At 37.7% G+C, this 20,530-nt stretch overlaps 3 protein-coding genes and 2 non-coding genes across 5 annotated transcripts in view; 3 read left to right on the top strand and 2 right to left on the bottom strand.

The window, feature by feature from the left end:
• Positions 1–20,530, bottom strand: part of Trap1 (TNF receptor associated protein 1) — a 44,053-nt gene that overhangs the window by 19,705 nt on the left and 3,818 nt on the right. Inside the window, exons 2-3 of the mRNA XM_089852562.1 lie at positions 15,934–16,080; positions 5,619–5,956 (exon numbers count right to left, since the gene is read on the bottom strand). Of these exons, the coding sequence (XP_089708688.1) occupies positions 5,619–5,956; positions 15,934–16,080 (485 nt within the window). The remainder of the gene's footprint in view (positions 1–5,618; positions 5,957–15,933; positions 16,081–20,530) is intronic.
• LOC149623560 (uncharacterized) lies at positions 15–2,221 on the top strand. Its single transcript, XM_089852566.1, has 3 exons — positions 15–379; positions 458–610; positions 677–2,221. Exons 1-3 carry the CDS (start codon positions 151–153, stop codon positions 2,110–2,112), a joined length of 1,818 nt encoding a protein of 605 aa, XP_089708692.1. The 5' UTR covers positions 15–150; the 3' UTR covers positions 2,113–2,221.
• On the bottom strand, positions 2,314–3,080 carry LOC149623559 (uncharacterized). The gene is made up of 3 exons (XM_089853265.1): positions 2,870–3,080; positions 2,563–2,701; positions 2,314–2,499 (listed from the first exon to the last, which is right to left on the bottom strand). Exons 1-3 carry the CDS (start codon positions 2,944–2,946, stop codon positions 2,314–2,316), a joined length of 402 nt encoding a protein of 133 aa, XP_089709391.1. The 5' UTR covers positions 2,947–3,080.
• TRNAG-GCC (transfer RNA glycine (anticodon GCC)) lies at positions 5,156–5,226 on the top strand. The gene has a single exon. It is a non-coding gene; the product is annotated as a tRNA-Gly (tRNA).
• Positions 5,499–5,569, top strand: TRNAG-GCC (transfer RNA glycine (anticodon GCC)). The gene has a single exon. It is a non-coding gene; the product is annotated as a tRNA-Gly (tRNA).

Genomic DNA, 20,530 nt, shown 5'->3' with positions numbered 1-20,530 from the left:
GCATCCCAACAATAGGGACTTGGCTCGCATACGTCACACTACGTCACACCTACAAATATAGCGCCATCCGTAGCGTAGTTTTGAACTATTTTATTCGGTCCGCCATGCCGGTATGTTTTTGACGTATTATGACAGTGTATTATTGTTGAAATGGTTCAAAGATGTTTAATTTCGGGATGCCCAAGTGTTACTGGAAGCTTAAAAATAAATGGAGAGAAAATTACTTTTCATAGAATTCCGAGAGTAATTATAGGTCAAGGCCCGAAGACGCGAAATTTATCCGAAATTAGACATAACCAGTGGCTGAAAAGACTAAGGCTTAACGGTAAAAGTAAGCTAGGAGATGAATTAAGAGTATGTTCCAATCATTTCTTCTCTGGTAAGTTGATGTATTATTTTCTTGCTACTATAGTCCAGCCCTAAATTGTCCCATTGTATGTAACAAACTTTGTTTTAGGAATCCCAGCACAGCTTTATGACAACACCAATCCTGATTGGGTACCAAGCCCATTTTTAAATGTTAAGAATGTGTCCGAAGAGGACAAAATAAAACTCTTGTCTAGTGTGAGTCGATATAAAAGAAAAGTAAATCGTTCTAATGTTAAAAACGGTATGATTTTGCTTTTACTAATTTAGTATTCCACGATACTAACTTATAAAATAATTACCATTGTAGTAAAAGGGATGCCTGTCTTAACCTCTAAGGAGAACAGTCAGAACACTCATTCTTTCACCGAGGAAGCCCATGATTCCATAATGGAAACTGTTACGTCAGACGTTGGCTTTGAGACTGAAGAACATTTTGACCAGCCTGTGGATGGCAGTTCTTTAGAGGATTCGGGAGTTTCACTTAACTTTTCAAATAGGAGTTGTGGCTGCGGAACTAAAGATTTCCAAGATATTGGAATCCAAACCACAAATAAAAACTATCATTCGGTTTGCATTCAGACAGAATATGTCATCTCTTTTGATTTTTCCATGCAAACAGAGGATAAAGTTTTAGTTGATGAAAGTAGCCAAACCTTTTCTCGGGTGTGCGACCAAGTTAATTTGGAGGCAGCGCTTTTTGATGTAGAAGAAGCCAGAACGATAATTGAAAACTTAAAATGCAAGATAGAAGAGAATGAAAGCTTGTTATCTAGCTACAGAGAAGAAATGCAGATTAAAATGGAAAGGCTGGAAGATATCAAAAAAGAATTGGATATAAGAAACTTTACCGAATATTCTTTTGTTGGAGATAATGAAAAAGTTAAACATTTTACTGGCCTAGAAACGTTTGAGTATCTATTAGAGATCTTTGACGAAGTTAAACCATACCTTTTTAAGAATGCTAAACTAACAGAATTCCAGCAGTACATTTTAACATTAATGAAATTGAGACTGGGGTTGACTAATCGAGATTTAGCCTACCGTTTCTGTGTCTCTGAACGAACAGCTGGTAGAGTGTTTTATAATACCCTGGACGCTATGTCCAAACGACTAGCTAGGTATATTCTTTGGCCAGATAGATCTATTTTGCAAGCAACTATGCCAATGTCTTTTCGAGAGCATTTTAGTACAAAAGTAGCAGTCATTATAGACTGCTTTGAGGTGTTTGCTGAAAAGCCTTCTAGCGTTATCGGCCAAGCGGAAACCTGGTCAAACTACAAACACCACAATACCGTCAAGTTCTTGATTGGGATTACTCCTCAAGGAACTGTTAGCTTTATATCCAAAGGATGGGGTGGAAGAGTCAGCGATAAGCACCTTACTGAAAGCTGTGGTTTTTTGGAAAAATTAACGCCCGGTGATGTTATTCTCGCAGATAGAGGATTTAATATTGCGGAATCTGTGGGCCTTTACTACGCATCTGTAAAATTACCCACTTTTGCCAAAGATAAAAAGCAATTAGATCCAAAAGATGTAGAATCCACCCGTAAGATTGCTAACGTTCGTATTCATGTAGAGAGAGTTATCGGGCACATCCGGCAAAAGTTTTCCATTTTGCATAGTAAGATTCCGATTGAGCTCTTGCATGGGGCCCCTGAAGAAGATTTAGCTAGCATAGATAAAATAGTTTTAGTAGCTTGTGCTCTTGTGAATCTTTGCCCGTCTGTAATCCCATTAGAATAAACCATAATTAATTATACACATTTAGATGGAAAAAAAATTGTTTGGCTTTTTTTAAACAAGTTTATAACGTTTTATGGCGAAAGTTTAAGAATAAAAATTATACAAAATATCACAGTTGTTTGGCTTTCTTATTACGTCTAGAGGGTTTAGATTTTGAGCAATCAGGACAAAACCATTTTTTCTTTTTGGGAGATAGTTTTTCTATTTTAAGGCATGCTCTCTGTAGCGGACTGCGTATTCCACATAAAATAATAATGCGGCAACATGTGTGCAGCATTCATCCAAACCCGCCATGCAGGTACAATGAGCAGATAAAATAGTCCCGTTAACGCCAGCAATGAACCAAGTTTTAAGTGGGGTTTCTCGCAGTCGTTGAGAATGCAAAACCTACATTTTCAGATTAATTACTACTTTATTAATCACTGAAACAATTGAAAATCAAGGACTTACCTGGCTTTTCACAATCACATTGCTGCAATTATCGATGACCTTTACGCAAACTTTATTTACAAATCCACAAACAAACTGGTCGTAGGCCAAAAGACTTTTGTAATTTTTTAATTGGTCGTGCGTATACGCAGAAACGCCACTAATTAAATAATTGTAAATATCTGGGTAGTGAACTGATGGCAAATTATCTACTCCTTCACCGTGACTTAGGCCTTGGTTCGATTTTTGGTCAATAAGCATAATACATTCGCTTTTCTTTAATTTGTAAGGATCTACTCCGTTAACATGACTTATTTTTTCCAAATACCTTTTCTTAACCTCAGGTGATAAAGAATCAAGATAATTTTTGCTTGAAACCTTGTTAACATCCTTTTCCTTAGCCATTTCCCACGTTATAAGCGATCAAAGTATACCAGCATGGCCGCACAGGTTGTGTTTCAAATATATCCCTATAGGTGTCGTTTTTCGATAATACGTTTTCAGTGCCAACCCCCTTTTCACCCCCACGGTGCCAAGTCCCTATTTGAATTCTAGAGGGCCGGTAGGCCCTTCTAGATAAGAACCCACACCCTCCCGTAATGTTAAAGAAATAATTCACAGATTTTAGGCTTAGCGTCCCATAGAAAAAGCATGGGATTTTTGGTGGTCCACTCCATCGAATAACTCAGAAACTACTGCGAAGTTAAGGTTCGGAACACTTTTGAATTATCAAGCAACTATTGAATGTTGAACTTCTGAAGTTTGATTAAGAACAATTAATTTTAAGTATTTTATTTTAATTAATTTATAAATCATGGTAAAACCGTTACATATATTACACTGTTATCATAGCATTTTGTTAGCCTGCATCGGGTTTGTGGCGCATAGGATAACGCGTCTGCCTATAGAGCTGAAGATTGCCGGTTCGAGTCCTGGCAAGCTCTGTGTTTATTTTTCAGATCTTTTATTCAACATAAATGAAATAATCCTATAAATACAGTGTTTGGATAATTTTTTTTGTTACGAAGTACGGGCTTGTGGCGTAATGGATAACGCGTTTGCTTCGAGGCAAAACATTGCAGGTTCGAGTCTTGGAAAGTTCGTTGTCTATTTTGATGAAGAATCTTAGTATATATAAAGGAAAATTCTTAAACAACAAACTTTCAATGAAATGTGCCCGTGCTGGCGCGTGGTTTAGAAATAACTTTTTTTTTAAATCTAAACAAAATGGTCAACTAAACTTAATTGAGTCACCAACCGCCTTTTTATATGAAACAATTTACCACCCGCCTATCTATGGTGAATTAATTTACAACCCGCCTACCAATTGTGAATTAATTTACCACTCCCCTGCTAAATGATTTAAAATTTTATCTTTCCCATAAAATAATGAGAGGCACTTGGAGTGAGCCAATATGCTCACGAACATCTTACTGGAACATCGAATTAATGAAGTTTGACAAGCATATTATTATTTTTATAATAGATTAATACAAATTAAGGCTGAAGGAACAGATATTATATAAAAAAAGACTTGGTTTGCCCAAGCCTTAAAAACAAAACGATAAGGGTTTTTCCAGTTGTCTGAAGCGCGGATATTTTTTTCCCTATTGAATTTTAAAGACAATCCGTATTTTACTACTCTTTAGAATTTAATTCAATCACCTGATTTTACTGCTAATGGATTAGTTTCCTATAAATTAATTGAAATAAAAAATTACTTATCTCAGATTTTTCAACAACAATTCCATTTTCCTGAAACATTTTATCATGCATTTATTATTTTGAGGGATATCGTGTAAATTTAATCAAATTAACTGTTTCTATTTTAATTTCCGAGAATTTTCCTTTCAAAAGGTTTTAAACACATCAAGTTTTCATAATGTTGTCAACTAAATAGCAACTAAACCAACACTTCTAAAATTTTCCCCACAAGTACTGATATACACAGTTCAATAATTGTGATTGTGCTTAAAGAAGAAACGAACACCTTTATCAAATATAAGAAAGGTGATAACAGCCCCCTTTTGTATTCGAAAAGACCGCATATAATACATTATTAATGAGAGTATTATTTGAAAATTAAAGTACGTTCTCCATTGAAAAGAAAAGATTTCATGATAAAATGTTTCTGGAAAATGGAATTGTTCTTGAAAAATCTGAGATAAGTAATTTTTTATTTCAATTAATTTATAGGAAACTAATCCATTAGCAGTAAAATCAGGTGATTGAATTAAATTCTAAAGAGTAGTAAAATACGGATTGTCTTTAAAATTCAATAGGGAAAAAAATATCCGCGCTTCAGACAACTGGAAAAACCCTTATCGTTTTGTTTTTAAGGCTTGGGCAAACCAAGTCTTTTTTATATAATATAACTATTGTCACTATAGTTACAAAACAAAAACGAAGCAAGATTGTATTTAAACTTATTATTATTTGCTACCTAAAGAATGGCGCTAAGAGCCTACGAAAACATTTTAATTCTTTGAAACAAGAATAACTTGCTTTGGATTTGAATTTTCCCGCGCGCTTCTAGTTTCTATTTAAGGAAAAGTTTTTCTGACCCATATAGCTCTTTCACTCCTTGAAAATATACGATTGCGATTATCTTCAAGCATCGGTGGTTCAATGGTAGAATTCTCGCCTGCCACGCGGGAGGTCCGGGTTCGATTCCCGGCCGATGCATACTTTTATGCTAATTAAGTATTGTGTTATTTTGCACAAAAATATTGCCATTATAGTTTCAAAATACAGACAACAATACTACTAAACAATTGATATTTTATGCCCAAGGAATGGCGTTAAGATACTATGAAAACATTTGAATTCTATGAAACAAGAATAACTTGCTTTGGATTTGAATTTTCCCGCGCGCTTGAAGTTTCTATTTAAGGAAATATTTTTCTGACCCATATAGCTCTTTAACTCTTTGAAAATAGGATTGCGATTATTTCCAAGCATCGGTGGTTCAATGGTAGAATTCTCGCCTGCCACGCGGGAGGTCCGGGTTCGATTCCCGGCCGATGCATAATTATTTTTTTTTAATTATGCAAAATTAATATTTAAATCTTGATTACCTTAGATCCTGATCGGGCGATTGTACCCAAACTTTGTATCATTTCGTCTTTAGTCATGCCAATTCCGGTATCTTGAATGATGAACGTCCTGTCCATTTTGTCCGTGGCAATGTGAATTTCCGTCTCTTTAGCTTCATCCCTAGCTTCCTGGGCCAACTGGACGCTATCCGCGGCCGCGTTGGCAGTTGTCAATCTCAAATATCTTAACTTTTCCAACGCATCACTGGCATTTGATATTAATTCTCTAATGAAGACTTCCTTCTCCGAGTATAAAGATTTTGCTACAATGTCCAGTAACATTCGAGTCTCAGCTAAGAACTCCCGTTTGTCAGATGGTCCTATAAAAAATTGAATAGTTCGGTTAGTACGATCTTGGTTGTTGTAAGTTGAAGAATTCACTGGATTTTTTTTTCTACAAGAGAAGGGAAAGCCCGAATGTCTCAGATGGTTGCCATAGTAACGCTCCTCTTATTCCGTCCCTTGGTTATCATATCAACGCTGTTCTTAACTCATCTCTCTGTTTATAACAACGCTCCTGCATCTTATCCCTTGGTCATAGCAACTGCTCCATGAACTTAACTCTTACTGGCCGTAGCAACTGCTCCATGAACTTAACTCTTAGTGGCCGTAGCAACCGTTTCCTGAACTTATCTCTTGGTTGCCATAGTAAAGGTTCCCTGAACTTATCTCTTGGTTGCCATAGTAAAGGTTCCCTGAACTTACCTCAGTGGCCATAGCAACGGTTTCACTGAATTTATCTCCTGGTTGCCATAGCAACGGTTCCCCGAATTTATCTCTTGGTTGTCAAAGCAACGGTTCCCGAACCTAATTCTTAGTTAACACGCCAATAGTATCTCCGCTCTTATTTCTCCGTTTCCATAGCAACGTTCCTCCACTTTCATTCTCCGTTACCATAGCAACGCTTCTCCGATCACTTCCCTCAGCTTCCATAGCAACGCATCATCTAATCTTACTCCATTTAAATTACCTAATAACCACACCACCCATGAATTTTCAAATCAAACTATCATGTACTAGTTTATAATACAAAACGAAAACTGGCAACTAAAGGTCGTACACAAGCTTTGAGACAAATAAATAAATTTGCAATGACTTTTTCGGGTTGGGAAAAAGAAGAAAATTCCTCGAAAAGTAGATATATGAATAGAGAGAGCCAGATACTCGATTTTCGTGCGCTAGTATAGATTTAACTAAATTTGCCATAAGCCATTTAACAAGATTGGCTGGCGGAGATGGCTTGTCATGTTGTGACTTGGAATTTCCATACTCGGAGATGATCTCGCTCTTTTTGGCAGAGCTACGAAAACCAGGAGGCCCGAGAGTTTCGGCTCTGACGCGAGGATGAGCCTCCTTCAAAAAAGATAGAAGGAATCCGCCTACGGGATTAGGCTCCAACTGTGCCAGACGTCTTCAACTCTTATTTTCGAGGGCACAAAGCGCGCGTAAAGCCAAACGAGCCCCTGTCAAAAACAACGGCCCCGTCTTCTTCAATTTCAATGAAACCAGCCGCGCTAACAACTCCCAACAAACCAACCCGTTCGCTTATTTAAGAAACACCATCCCTTTAGGACTTGTATTCCTTTTTTTCTTTTAGTTTTAACAAGAAGCGATATCTAGTTTATTAGGGAGAATGTATAAATTCGCCACATTTCTAGCTTTATCTCCAGTCCTAACGTATAGTAGGTCTGTAGTTAATCCCCGCCTCTAAATTACAACCAGCATCTCATTGGTTCTTGAAAACTCACGTCAGCGCGACGCGAATGACGAAAATTACGTATTTTCCGACTGAGGAGAGGCAGCGAAATAGCCCGGCCTCACTTTACATCCCCCTTGTATTTTGAAAGGGGGACTGGGACTATGGCGCGCGAATACTTAGGCATCTTACACCTTCTCCCTAATAAACTAGATATCGCTTCTTGGTTTTAAATTACTAAAAAATAACAAAAAATAAATGTTTATGTTTAACCTCTTTTACGCTTCGTAAACACCACAAATAAACGCGGGATATTTAAGAATTTGACACTACTATAGTACAGAAATTTTGTTATAATACTTGGAACCGGCCTAATTCCTTTCCAAGCGGCTCAAAGACTATAATTACGGAGCGGTAGTAACTGTGAGGCGATAATACTTTTATAAATGCACGGGAATCGCGCTCTTATATCATATCCCAACGTCACCACTAATTTCCTGGCAAGTTTTGAGAAAACCAAGTCGACCACGCCTCAAAAATAAATTTGTCTAATTTCTAAAGACAGTTGATTTTTGTTATTATAGTTCACGTATGGACTAGTACATTAGTTTAATGTTAGGCCGGAAATGACGTCAGTTTATATCAAAATGTGGGTGGGTGGGTGGTGGTGATGACAATGGAGGAGGGTATAGGTAGAGGGGGAGGGGGAGGAATATTTACAAAAAGGCGCGGAAAGGGGGGGGGACGGTGGGGTATATAGGTTTGAGCGCTAAGCCGTGTTTACTTCTCATTCCATGATTTATATTATATAAGGAAACCCTTCTCTCTTTTCCCTTATATTTAATGTCATAACAAGTAGTCACATACAAGCGGCTAAAGGAGCAACTGGACTATCGATCCTTTTACCGTATTTCTCGGCTAAACTAAAACCCTCCTATCAAACGCTTCCACGCACCCATATCACTTTCATTTCATCCTCATCAACAATTGAAATAACTCTAAAACTGAAGTCGTGTCATACACACATCCAAAGATCGAGGCGCCATTATCAACCCTTCGTGTGATTTCCAACAAAATAAAAGAGCGGTGCGCGAAAGGGTAAGGAAAGAAAAAAGAAAGAAAAACTTCTCGTTTCACTTTGGAGCTATAGGCAGGCCGGGCTCAGCCCATCTTTAATGGTCAATGCGGGAGAGAGCCATTTGGCGAATGACCAGAAGCGATTTTATTTACTCTACCAGGAGAGCCAGTCCTCCCATTCCTCGCTCTTGATGAACGGTCAGTTTTGGCCCCTTTCGCCATTAAGGCTCTCCATCCAATAAATGACCCGCAATAATCAAGAAAAAATAAGAAGCAAGCTTAGGCTCCGATTGCGCGTTGCAATCTTCGCAATTCGAGTTCACTCGTCGTGGCTCGGAGAAAATTAAAATTATTCCCTATGAAAAAATTATTTATAAATAAATGCACCTTGAATTAGTTATTGAAATTGAGTAAATAATATACGAGGAGTTGCTCAATCAAGGAAATAAAACCCGGCTTGAAATTTAATTATATTTCAGATATGTAAATTCAGATGGGAAAAAAACAAAAACGAAAACTGGTTATTTTGATTACAAACATGGCTAATGTTGTAAAGATTGCGATACCAAACTTCTTCTGGCACGCTTTAGAAGTTTTTGGGGTATTTGACGGGGTGCATTATTGACCCAGCGTTTTGACCGTAACTTTAGGTCACGTTGTCCGCCCCTTAAGGATGGGCACGTGCTCGGGAAGGCGCCAAGAATCACGCCACATCGTGACGCGAGTCTGTCTCTTTCTTTACAAATAAGACGTTATGTTTTTCTCGCATCATTTTTTAAAGACGTTCTAATAGCGGGGCCAAGTTATAATATTAAATTGGTTCTAAGGAATTTAATTTTTTATTTTAAGATGAACTCGTAAAACCCAAATTTAGAGTGACATACATAATGAAATATATGAACAAACCCTTTATAGCCTAGGTGTAATACATCAAGCTTCCCCTTTGTAAAATCAAGAATTGATTAGTAAATTTTCATTCCTAATAAAATACACAGGAATGCGGACAATTTACCAACTTTGGATGTTTTAACATGAATAAATAATTAAAGGAAAAATTATAAAAAAAATTAATTATCTCTTATTACAAAATTATTAGCACTAGTTAGTTTAGTGGAGTCTGGTTGAATTCTCACAGGCCTAGAGAGGTAAGGGTAAGGAAAGGGGTAAGAGGTTCGATTTAGCAGACGCCACTAAACCAATGGCTGCGCAGTTGTTCTCGTTTTCAAGACTAATTAAATGCTATTTCATTTGTAATAAAAGATAATTTATTTTAAAATTTTTCCTTTTGTAATTAGAAAAAGGCCGTTATTTTAAGGTTTAATGTTACCTAACCTTTTCCTTTAATAGAAAAACATAGCTAATTGATAACTTCCACTTAATCAACTTCGGGTATTAAGAAGAAAATATTTACAAACACCTTTTGTAGGAAGATTAGCAATGGGAAAATATATGGCTTAACATTTAAAAGTCATTAAAAGACATTAACGACGTTATGTTACCGAGAAAAGTTTAATGGCCTTTCTATCTTCTCGGAGAAAGAAAAAACTACATATTTTTCATACGTATAACAAGTTGGGAAAACCAAAATATTACCTCTCCGAGTCAAGACGACTACTTACAAACTTATTTACCCAGATATGGAAATGTTTCTTAAGTTAAAATTTATGAAATATGAAAGCAGTATACAAAGCATAGCAAATATACTGTAAATCAGACGACATTTTACATCCAATAATGATATACTTGTACACATTAAAATCATCCGATGGGGGAGAAACGGGAAATGAATAGATAAAACTTTGGAGGGATACTACCTTTACGTGTTTGTAAAGGCCCAATTTTCTACTCCTCAACTGTATGCCCTCTATGTTCAAAGCCATATTCACAACAGGGTTGCCATATAAACACTATCCTCTCGTTTCACCTCAACGATTTTCTTAGTTTGTCAACATGACTGTTAACGTTACATAACACCAAAGCTTATTTGTGGCTACACACACTGAAAGTAGATGCGTACCATGAAAAGCATGAAAACACGAAGCTATTATCCGATTACGATCAGACCTTTCACTGGTCTGGGCTGCGTTCAGCAGAGCTCACCAAAAAAGACAGCGGATTTTGGAAATGTTTACCGGTGAGCTCTGTTGTCATAGCTTTTCTCCGGTCATCGGCGTTTTATAAATGACGCTAGCGCAATAAAGCGTGCAAGGTACCAAGGCTTAACAAAAATTGTATGATAACATATTTATAGAGATAGATAACAACTTTTATAATTAAAATTAGAAACTAACATATATCTTAAAATTCTCGCGTGATCAACTGGTTTCACGCCAATTAAATAGCTATAGTCCCATAGAGCTATTTGTATTGATTCATCCATGGTTTTTTCGCCAAGCTGAGAACTACACGTTTTACGTCACGTTATCCAAAAGGCCGACTATTTTCTTTGAAGACCGCGCTAGCTCAGCGCTAAGCACCGTGACGTCAAAATTCAAAAACAAAATCCCGTTATGTATGACACTGCTAACAGCGCTGGGCTCTGCTGAACGCGGCCCAGATTTCCACCATGATTATATAATCTAAGCCTAATTATTTAATAGTGTATTTAACTTTCGGCTCACTCTGAACCGTTAATGTCTCTGCATTACAGAAACGAAAACCAAACCCAAGCGTTTACTTTTTGGTTCACTAGGCCCATTAACAAATAACAGTTCATTTGACCAACATTGTAGCGTTGCGCTTGTATTCACTTTAGGAAGGATTATGCTATAAACAAATGTAGTATAGCTTAAGTAATATATAAACATCCATTTTAAATAATAATATTAAAAAAAATCTTTGGAATATCAAAATGAAATAGAGCTTTAAAGCTACAAAAGTACTAAATGCATCATAATTACGAAAAATATTTCCACATATTCATTTTATATTATTGAAAACGGGAATATTAAGGCTCTGAAGGATTTCTTTACACATCAAAACAAAAACGAACTTCTAACGCAGCGCACTAGTGTAACAACGGACGGACACATATAGACAAACACATAGACTATTGTTTTACCCTTTCCGTATTAATTTTGAGTTTAGAGACATGATTATCTTAAATATTAAAATAAATATAATTAATATTAAATATTTTCTTCGATAGTTGTTCGCCTTATTGAGCGTTACATCGTTTTGAAAAAGAATAATTAAACATTCTTGAGAGACTTGACTAATATTGGCGTTTGAAATGAAGCATACGCCGGTTGCGTCACCTTACTCAAATAGGTAGTATATAAGGGTGTCGAATCGCAGCTATGGATAAGAACAGCGCAATTGCGTGAACCTTTGGTGGAAGCCCCACCTTAGGGAGGCCGGACGTTTCTCGTAACCCTGGCCGATCGCCGCGTATGTCTTAACCTTAACGATGATGATGGAGTAGAAGCCAGGTGTACAGACTGGTGTCCATGTGGGATGGACAAAAACAAAGACCAGAAGATGGTGGTGTTAGAAGCCAGGTGTACAGACTGGTGTCCATGTGGGATGGACAAAGAGCAGATGACGGTGGTGATTAGAAGCCAGTTTGTACAGACTGGTGTCCATGTGGGATGGACAAAGACCACAAGAGGGTGGGGATTAGAAGCCAGTGTGTACAGTCTGGTGTCCATGTGGGATGGACAAAGAGCAGCAGACGATTGTGATTAGAAGCCAGTGTGGACAGACTGGTGTCCATGTGGGATGGACAAAGACCAGAGGCTGGTGATGTTAGACAGGCAATGGAGTAATAGCCTGTAAGTGTAATACAATTTTCGAAATTTCCGGAAATTGAGAACACGTTTGCTCCGATTTGCAAACTGCGAACGCGGTCACGTGGGTATAACAACAGACAGACACACACACACACACACACACCCACACACACACACACACACACACACAGACACGTCGAAATTAGAACCTCTCCGTGACATACGTCACTCGGAGAGGTAAAAAATATCAGGTTTGGAATAGTGTTCATAAGGCTCATGATCCAACAAACAAAAAACGCAACGGTTTAATCACACGACTAGGCGACTCCCCTTTTCAACAGACATTACGTATTAACATCAATCAAAATTAAAATACAATAAGCCAGTTTTGAACATATATACTAGATTATACTCTTAGCAGAAGTTGATAAACTCGACACACACGCAAACAATGCTCGTCCAATTTTTACCATAAAAAGTCAGAATGTTGAGTTTAGCATATTAATTAGTGAATCAATATAAAATTTCCTAACGTTGGTGACAATTTCAAAATTAACCCGAAATTTCACCCCCCCCCCATTTTCATAATTCCCGACATTTCACACCCCCATTTTCAAAATCCCAAGACATTTCCCTCAACCTACAGCTAATCATGTAGCAGCAGCACCATGTACTTCCTCAGAGTAATTAAAACCATCTCGATTCTGGGGTAATATATTTTTTCCCAAATAATTCTTCGCGTTAATCTACTTCCGTTCTTACTCCCTTTGAAGAAGAAATGGGGATGATCCTATATGTCAGGCTATCCTATCCGTACATTGAAGTTTATAGTTTGAATCGGAAGTGGTTTTTCATCATCTTCTTTAATATCTTTTTGGAGCGCTTCTCTCTTGAATAGAAGACAATTTTGTTCGAGAGGTTTTTGGTGCTATAATATCATTTGGCCATCCTTCCCCCCCTCGCTTTCTCCGAACCTTTGGTATAAAGAAAAGGTTTGAAATAATGTTTGATCCTCGAAATACATCCTTTTTGCAAAAGGAGCCAAATTGAAAAAAAAGGAATTGAGAAGTGGCTGCGGATTCTTTGGAATTCCAAGTCTTCCCATTTCGTCCGCGTTCGCATTTTATACCGAGACAGATTTTTAACCCAAGAATTTAGAGAAGTATTAGAAGCTGATGGAAAAATGTCACGGGAAGGGTCCAGTTCTTATTATCTATAACCAGGTGACCATTGGTCAAGGGGTAGAGTAATGTCACGAGTCGTGTCATGGAGAATCTTCTGAAAAGCGGGGAAGTTAAAATGGCCCCATAAAGGTCAATGAATTAAATTTTTTAATCAAATCAGAGAATTTTATTTGATTTTCGGGGGAAATATTTCTTGAGCTTAGGAAAGATAAAGAACCTATATAAACTTAAATATGTTTTAAAACATAAATTGAAGAGTTGACTGTTAAAAAAACCATAACATTATTAAAAATATGCTGTTAATATTGACAACTTTTGGCCAAAAAATGTCAACACTAATCAGTCAGAGAAAAACCTTGAAAAGTCAGGTATAATTTGAATACGAAAATTTTGTGGCAACCCTGGTTGGTCCCTAGAGAACACTATTTATGGACTCAAACAGTTGGCATTGTGTTCTAACGAGTTGGTTTATTAGTAAACCAGAATGAATAGTCAGGACGACATCAGAAATAGATCTTTGTCTTTGGGAGATGAAACTGATATGAACAAAGTAAGTTCTTTTTCTGTACAAAACATCCCAAATCCGCCTTTTGCCCTAACATTCCCCTTCTCTCATTTGGTCTTTACGTTCGTGACTTTGCCATTATGTAAGGCAAAAAAAAAAAAAAGAAAGAAAAGAGAAAGAAGAACATTACCGCCAATTTGAACGTCAAAAGCGCGGCTTACTCCCATTAAAAGTTTCTGGTTTTTCACCAAAAAACGAACGAACCAACATGCATGGAGCGAGAGCACCTGTTGATCGAAGCGTTTAATGCAAGTGGCTGGGCCTCTGATTTCATTGCCAAAAATGCGCCCCAAAGAAGAAATAATAAGAAATGTTTACATGTCCTCGCCAAAAGTATATTATACCAGAGTGGGGCCTCTCTCGTAGTTTGCATCCTTCCCCAGGGGAGACTATATCGGGAGTATAATCGGTTAGAGGCGTAAAAGACAAGGCTTATTAGATGGACTTTTCCAACAAAGATCACGTGAGCGTTACCTATTCCAAGACGTTGCGCCGAAGGAAGCGTGTAACCAGGGATAGGTTTAATTTTAGAAGTAGGAATGAAGAACAGAGTAATCTGGGCGCGCGTCAAGGTCCCGGACCCCCTTCCACGGGACGGAGAGGTATGAAAGAAGAGGCGGGTCATAGCGACAGAGATAAAAAGGAATTACGCATTTTTCGCCGTCCCCGTCAGCAGCGCCATCAAGACGTTGTTTAAGTGAGCCAATAAGATAATTTAAACTGTTCGTTACGTTTTGGAGGGAGGGGCTCTGTACTGGGCTATGAGTCGGACTGAAGTAAATACTAACCGTTCTCCATTCCTACTTCTAAAATTAAATCTATCCCTGGTGCAACCATACACCCTTTTCATTTTGCGATTTTTACCTTCTCACTAAACTTTATAAAAATTCCCCCAAATAGAGTCTCCCGGATTCATCCCTACCATAAGATCCGATACATCCGTCCAATTTCGCCGCCCTACGTGCCCCATAAGAAAATGGATCCAACTGGGTGGTCCTAAACTTGTTACGTCACCAAACGTTTCGAACTGGATACGAAATCTGTCTTTGATGATGTCTTTCTTCTATATGCCATACATGATGGTTAAAAACTAAACCACTGGTACAGGAATTTTTGAACAGTATTGGAAAGTTTACATCGTGAATAAACGGGGGGAGACCTAATAGCTGTAGCTGGATCGAGTAGTTAATGATAAACTCTTAAGTTTCAGGCGCGCGGATCGTCCCACGCGGATGTTTTTCGGGAGGCCTCGTTACTTTTTAATATAAATTGGCGGGTAATAATTAATTAAGGGGCTCGTTTGGAGGGAAACACCTAATTAATGATTGGCTACAAGGGTGTCAAAGGTCACGCGTCAAAAGGTGTTGCCGCCTTCGTTTAAGAAATTGATTAATAACTATAAACGCCAACCCGTTTCAAAACACGATACGAGAAAATCCGTGAACGCCATCACGCCAAACGCGTGAAATTTACCGCCATATATAGCTCTGGTAGAGAAGATGTGAGTCGGTAATTTACCATCCGTAACTTACCAAATACCAAAAAGTTAATTACCTATTTCTATCATACCGTAATTTTACCATTGTAAAATTACGGTATGATAGATAATTCAACGTTGTAAATTGCCAAACAATTTCCAAAATTTGTCGCTCAGAGTAAATCTAGACTGCCATGAGACTATAAAAATTAGCCTATTATACTTTGTAGTCCAGTTTTGTCACAATTTCCCATTCATTGTTGAAATCATCTAAACTAGGTATAAAGTACCCACAATTCAACGTAGTTAATTAAATAGACTAGTGCACGTGAAAAAAATAATCATAATAACAATAACAATAAATTACCGACTTTACTTTTCCCAAAAATTTTAATATCTCTAACCTCAAATAATGAACTTGTGGTATTTTAACTCGTTGTAAATAGATACCCCAGACTGTTAGGCACATGTTAAGCGACACATAATTAAACACGTGATAAAAATATGTTCAACCTCGAAAAACTCCCACTATAAAATTTAAAGTTTTATGGTTTAAGACAAACAAACCTTGTTCCTTCTCGGTGTTTTTAATGATGGAATGATAATTAGCCTCTTTAGTAGTTTCCTCTTCGGCTGGTTGCTGATGTAATAGACAGATGCCAGTTGATAAGGGACGAACGCGATGCGCGCTGGTCAACCTCCTTTCAGTCCGGCCTAGATAATTAAAGAAAAGAAAAAAAAATAATTAGAAGATGGGGTTAAAAACCTATATTATATCGACATAAAAAGAGAAAGCTATATTTCTAGAATGGACGATGGTGTCAAGAGGTCACGAAGTCGTTAATGCCATCACTATGGTCCAGGACCCTCCTTATGGTCAGGTATAGCGCTGACCATGGGGGTTTTGGCTTTGGCTTGGATAAAACGCAGCCACTGAGATTGTCCCCATTAAGGCCATTAGAGGGAACAATGAAGTGAACGTATACTTTTCATTAGCTCTAACAGAAGTAAATTAAACCGAAGCCATGATTTCTCGTCACACCCGTATAGCTCTTATAAGTATAGCTCTTTCGGATAATACGTTTTTACAAAGTATACAGGGTGTTTCTGAAAAAGCCTGGCATACATTAAGGGGATGTTCTATGGCCGATTCTGAGTCCAAAATGTTTCATGACATTTTTGCCGTTAGGGCCACTGTTTTCGAGTTAAGATTGGATGCAGTATTTTACGGATGTCCCCTTAAATCTAATTATGCAACTTAAAGACTATGTTTTCTAATTTAATTAAGGGGCCATCCCTAAAACACTCCAATCTTAACTCGAAAATTGTGACCCTATAGGGCAAAATATCATAGAACATTTTCGACTCAAAATCGACCAAAGAATATCCCATGTAATTTATAAAAGACTCATCACAAACACCCAGTATAACAAATAAATCTTCGTGTTAATTTACTTTTAGTTCCACCGTTATGGGGGGTAATTATTCTTCTATACAGAAAGCCAGCCTTTTTTACCTCTCCGAGTGACGTATGTCACGGAGAGGTTCTAATTTCGACGTGTCTGTCTGTCTGTCTGTCTGTCTGTCTGTCTGTCTGTCCGTCTGTCCGTTGTTATACCCACGTGACCGCGTTCGCAGTTTGCAAATCGGAGCAAACGTGTATTCAATTTCCAGACCGCATTTACAGTCCCGGAAATTGTATTCCACTTACAGGCTATTACTCCATTGCCTGTCTAACAACTCTGTTCATTTGTCCACCCCTCATGGACACCAGTCTGAACTTACTAGCTTCTAAACACCACCATCTTCTAGTCTTTCGCCCATTCCACATGGACACCAGTTTCTACTTACTGGCTACTAAACACCACCACCTACTCGTCTTTGTCCATTCCACATGGACACCAGTCTGTACACCTGGCTTCTAACAGCACCATCTTCTAGTCTTTCGCCCATTCCACATGGACACCAGTTTCTACTTACTGGCTACTAAACACCACCACCTTCTCGTCTTTGTCCATTCCACATGGACACCAGTCTGTACACCTGGCTTCTAACAGCACCATCTTCTGGTCTTTGTTTTTGTCCATCCCACATGGACAACAGTCTGTACACCTGGCTTCTAACACCACCATCTTCTGGTCTTTGTTTTTGTCCATCCCACATGGACACCAGTCTGTACACCTGGCTTCTAACACCACCATCATCCTTAAGGTTAAGACATACGCGGCGATCGGCTAGGGTTACGAGAAACGTCTAGCCTTCCAATGGAGGGGTCTTCCTCCAAGGTTCACGCAATTGCGATGTTCTTATCTACAGCTGCGGTTCGAATCCTTTATATACTACCTATTTTAGTAAGGCGAAGCAACCGGCGTATGCTTCATTTCAAACGCCAATATTAGTCAAGTATCTCAAGAATGTTTAATTGTTCTTTTTTAAAGCGATGTAACGTTCAATAAGGCGAATAACTAACGAAAAAAATATTAAATATTAATTATATTTATTTTAATATTTAAGATAATCTTGTTTCTCAATTCAAAATTAATACGGAAAGAGTTAAAAAGCAGTCTATGTTATTGTCTGTGTGTGTGTGTCCGTCCGTTATTACACTAGTGCCGCAGTGCGCTGCGTTAGAAATTCGTTTTGCTTTGATGTGTAAAGAAATCCTGCAGAACCATAATATTCCCTTTATCCTTAATATAAAGTGAATATGATGAAATATTTTTCGTAATTATGATGCATTTAGTGCTTTTGTAGCTTAAAAGCTCTGTTTCATTTTGATATTCCAAAGAATTTTTTTAATATTATTATTTGAAATGGCTGTTTATATATTACTTAAGCTATACTACATCTGTATATAGAATAATCCTTGGTTTAGTAATTTCATGAAGAAAGCTAAGATCTAGACTCCGGCGGGCATATCTAGTATTATTTGCAATAAGCTTAGTGAAATATAGAGTAAATAATTGAGGCCTGAGGTGAAGTAAACTTTGGGTTTTGATTTTCGTGTCTGAAATGAAGAGACATCAACGGTTCAGAGTGAGCCGAAAGTTAAATACACTCTTAATTAATCAGGTTAAGATTTTATAATAGAAGAAAAGATGATGGTGGCAATTAGATTAGTAGGGCTAAGCTACAGAGCTTTTATTTTCTTTATGGTGCGCATTGACTATCAGTGCGTCTAGCTACAATTTATCTTTGGTATTATTTAACGTTAACACTCATGTTGGCAAACTAAGAATATTGTTGAGGTGAGACGAGACGATAGTGTTTACACTGCTAACCAGTTGTGAATGTAGCTATCAGAATATAGGGTAAACAGCTGAAGCGTAGACTTCATTTCCTGTTCTTTTTGCCATTAACTGATTTCCATGTGTCCAAGATTTATCCTTATTGGAAGTAAAATGTCGTCTGCTTTACTGTATATTCGCTATGCTTGGAATACTGCTTCAATATTTCGTAAATTTTTACTTCAAAAAGAGAAATAATTCCATATCTAGGTAAATAACTTTGTAGTAGTAGACCTCTTGACTCGGAGAGGTAATATTTTGGTTTTCCCAACTTGTTATTAATTAGAATCTACGACGTCATTTAAGATTTTGGGTAATGCAGGAAAGCAAAAACTTTCGTTAAAGGATTAGGAGACTTGTGTTTTTCAAATATAGTTCGCGGATTTAGAGAGGTGCAATTCGTGTTAGGAATAAGCAATATTACAGCAACGGGTACCAAAATTCCATAGGTAAAGGCGGCTTGTTTGGTCCGGGTGTTGATTTTTTTATTATTGAAAAAATTGTGGATCAAAAGGGGTTACAAGCAATTTACGATTCCAGACCTCTGCATGGCAAACCAATACTATAAACCGAGTCTCTTGGATATTGCCGGAATGATAAAAAATGCGTCGCGTTTCAAAGAACACTAACCAAATTAAAGGGGAAAATTCCCTATGGGAGAAGATGAAGATAATTCAATCGGAAGTAATATATCTTGGAATAAAAATCTTCCGAAACTTGACCCTTTTCTGTTATTAGTTTTTTGTCTTAACGAATAACGAGCAGTATATATCTGGAATCTAAAAAAGTATATTTTTAATTTGATTAAATTGTGTTTCTCATTATAATCTTTGTTTAGCTCATCTTTTTCATAATGATTCCGAAAATTCAGGCAATACCATTTCAGAATTTTCTTGATTACTTGCTGTTACCCGCGGCGTCGAAATGATATAAAGAATGGGTAGATTTTGTTGATGACTAATTTTTGTAGCACCCTAGGAGCGAAGGCACTCTGTATTGCCCGTCAGCCCGTCAGGACATTTTTTTATTACTTTTCACGCGGACATAATTCCATAAAGAAGGGTTTTTAAATTTTTGGCCGCAATTTAAAAAGATGGCAAAAAATAGAATCAAAAGACTATTCAACCCGTCTATAAGTTAGAGGAAACCAGTGTACTAAATATTTGTGAAATCGATTGAAGCGCGCGGACTTTGTTGCATAGAGAAGATTTTTTACATTTCTGGGCGCCATTTATTAAGATGGCGGCGGATTGGAAAAATCTTCCTTAGTACGGGCCTACTACTTAAGAGAAACGTTCCTACAAATTTTCAGCCTTCTTGAGCAAGCTGTTTGGGCTGGGCGTTGATTATCAGTCGGTCAGTCAGTCAGTCAGGACTTTTATTTCATAACAAAATACTTTTATTCGAACTCATGGAATTTTATTTTAATTTCAGGTCTCTTATTTGAACGAGTGGCATCATTCATTATGGATATTTCTTCGAAGGGCCAGTACGTTGTGATGTTTGGCATATATATACATAGGTAAGCTATAATATTTAGTCTTTGGTTGCAAATATATCACGTGGTTGCGTGATGGAAAAGCGCGTGGTGCCAGTTGGTGCATGGTGGTGGTGGTGGGGCGCGCTTGGTTGTGACGTCGAATATACATTGCGTGGGAGACTGCTGGGAATGATTGAGCGTTGTTATCCGCGGAATTTTGGCGCGCGAAATGCCGTAATGCGCCATCGGATAGGATTACATCGTTAGTAGCCTGGAAATTCCTGGAAAACGTCAGAAAGATCGTAATTGATCTATAGGGAAACGACGACAACTCAACTTGCGACCGCGCGTCTAAAAAGGTTGGATGCCCATACTGTAGTCAAATAAAAAGCGGCGA

This window comes from Phalangium opilio, unplaced genomic scaffold (assembly GCF_054372755.1).
Source record: "Phalangium opilio isolate 3A_F unplaced genomic scaffold, DU_Popi_V2 ptg000113l_1, whole genome shotgun sequence".
Classification (NCBI taxonomy): domain Eukaryota; kingdom Metazoa; phylum Arthropoda; class Arachnida; order Opiliones; family Phalangiidae; genus Phalangium; species Phalangium opilio.
Note: the sequence above shows the minus strand (reverse complement) of the source record. Positions and strands in the feature narration are given on the sequence as shown.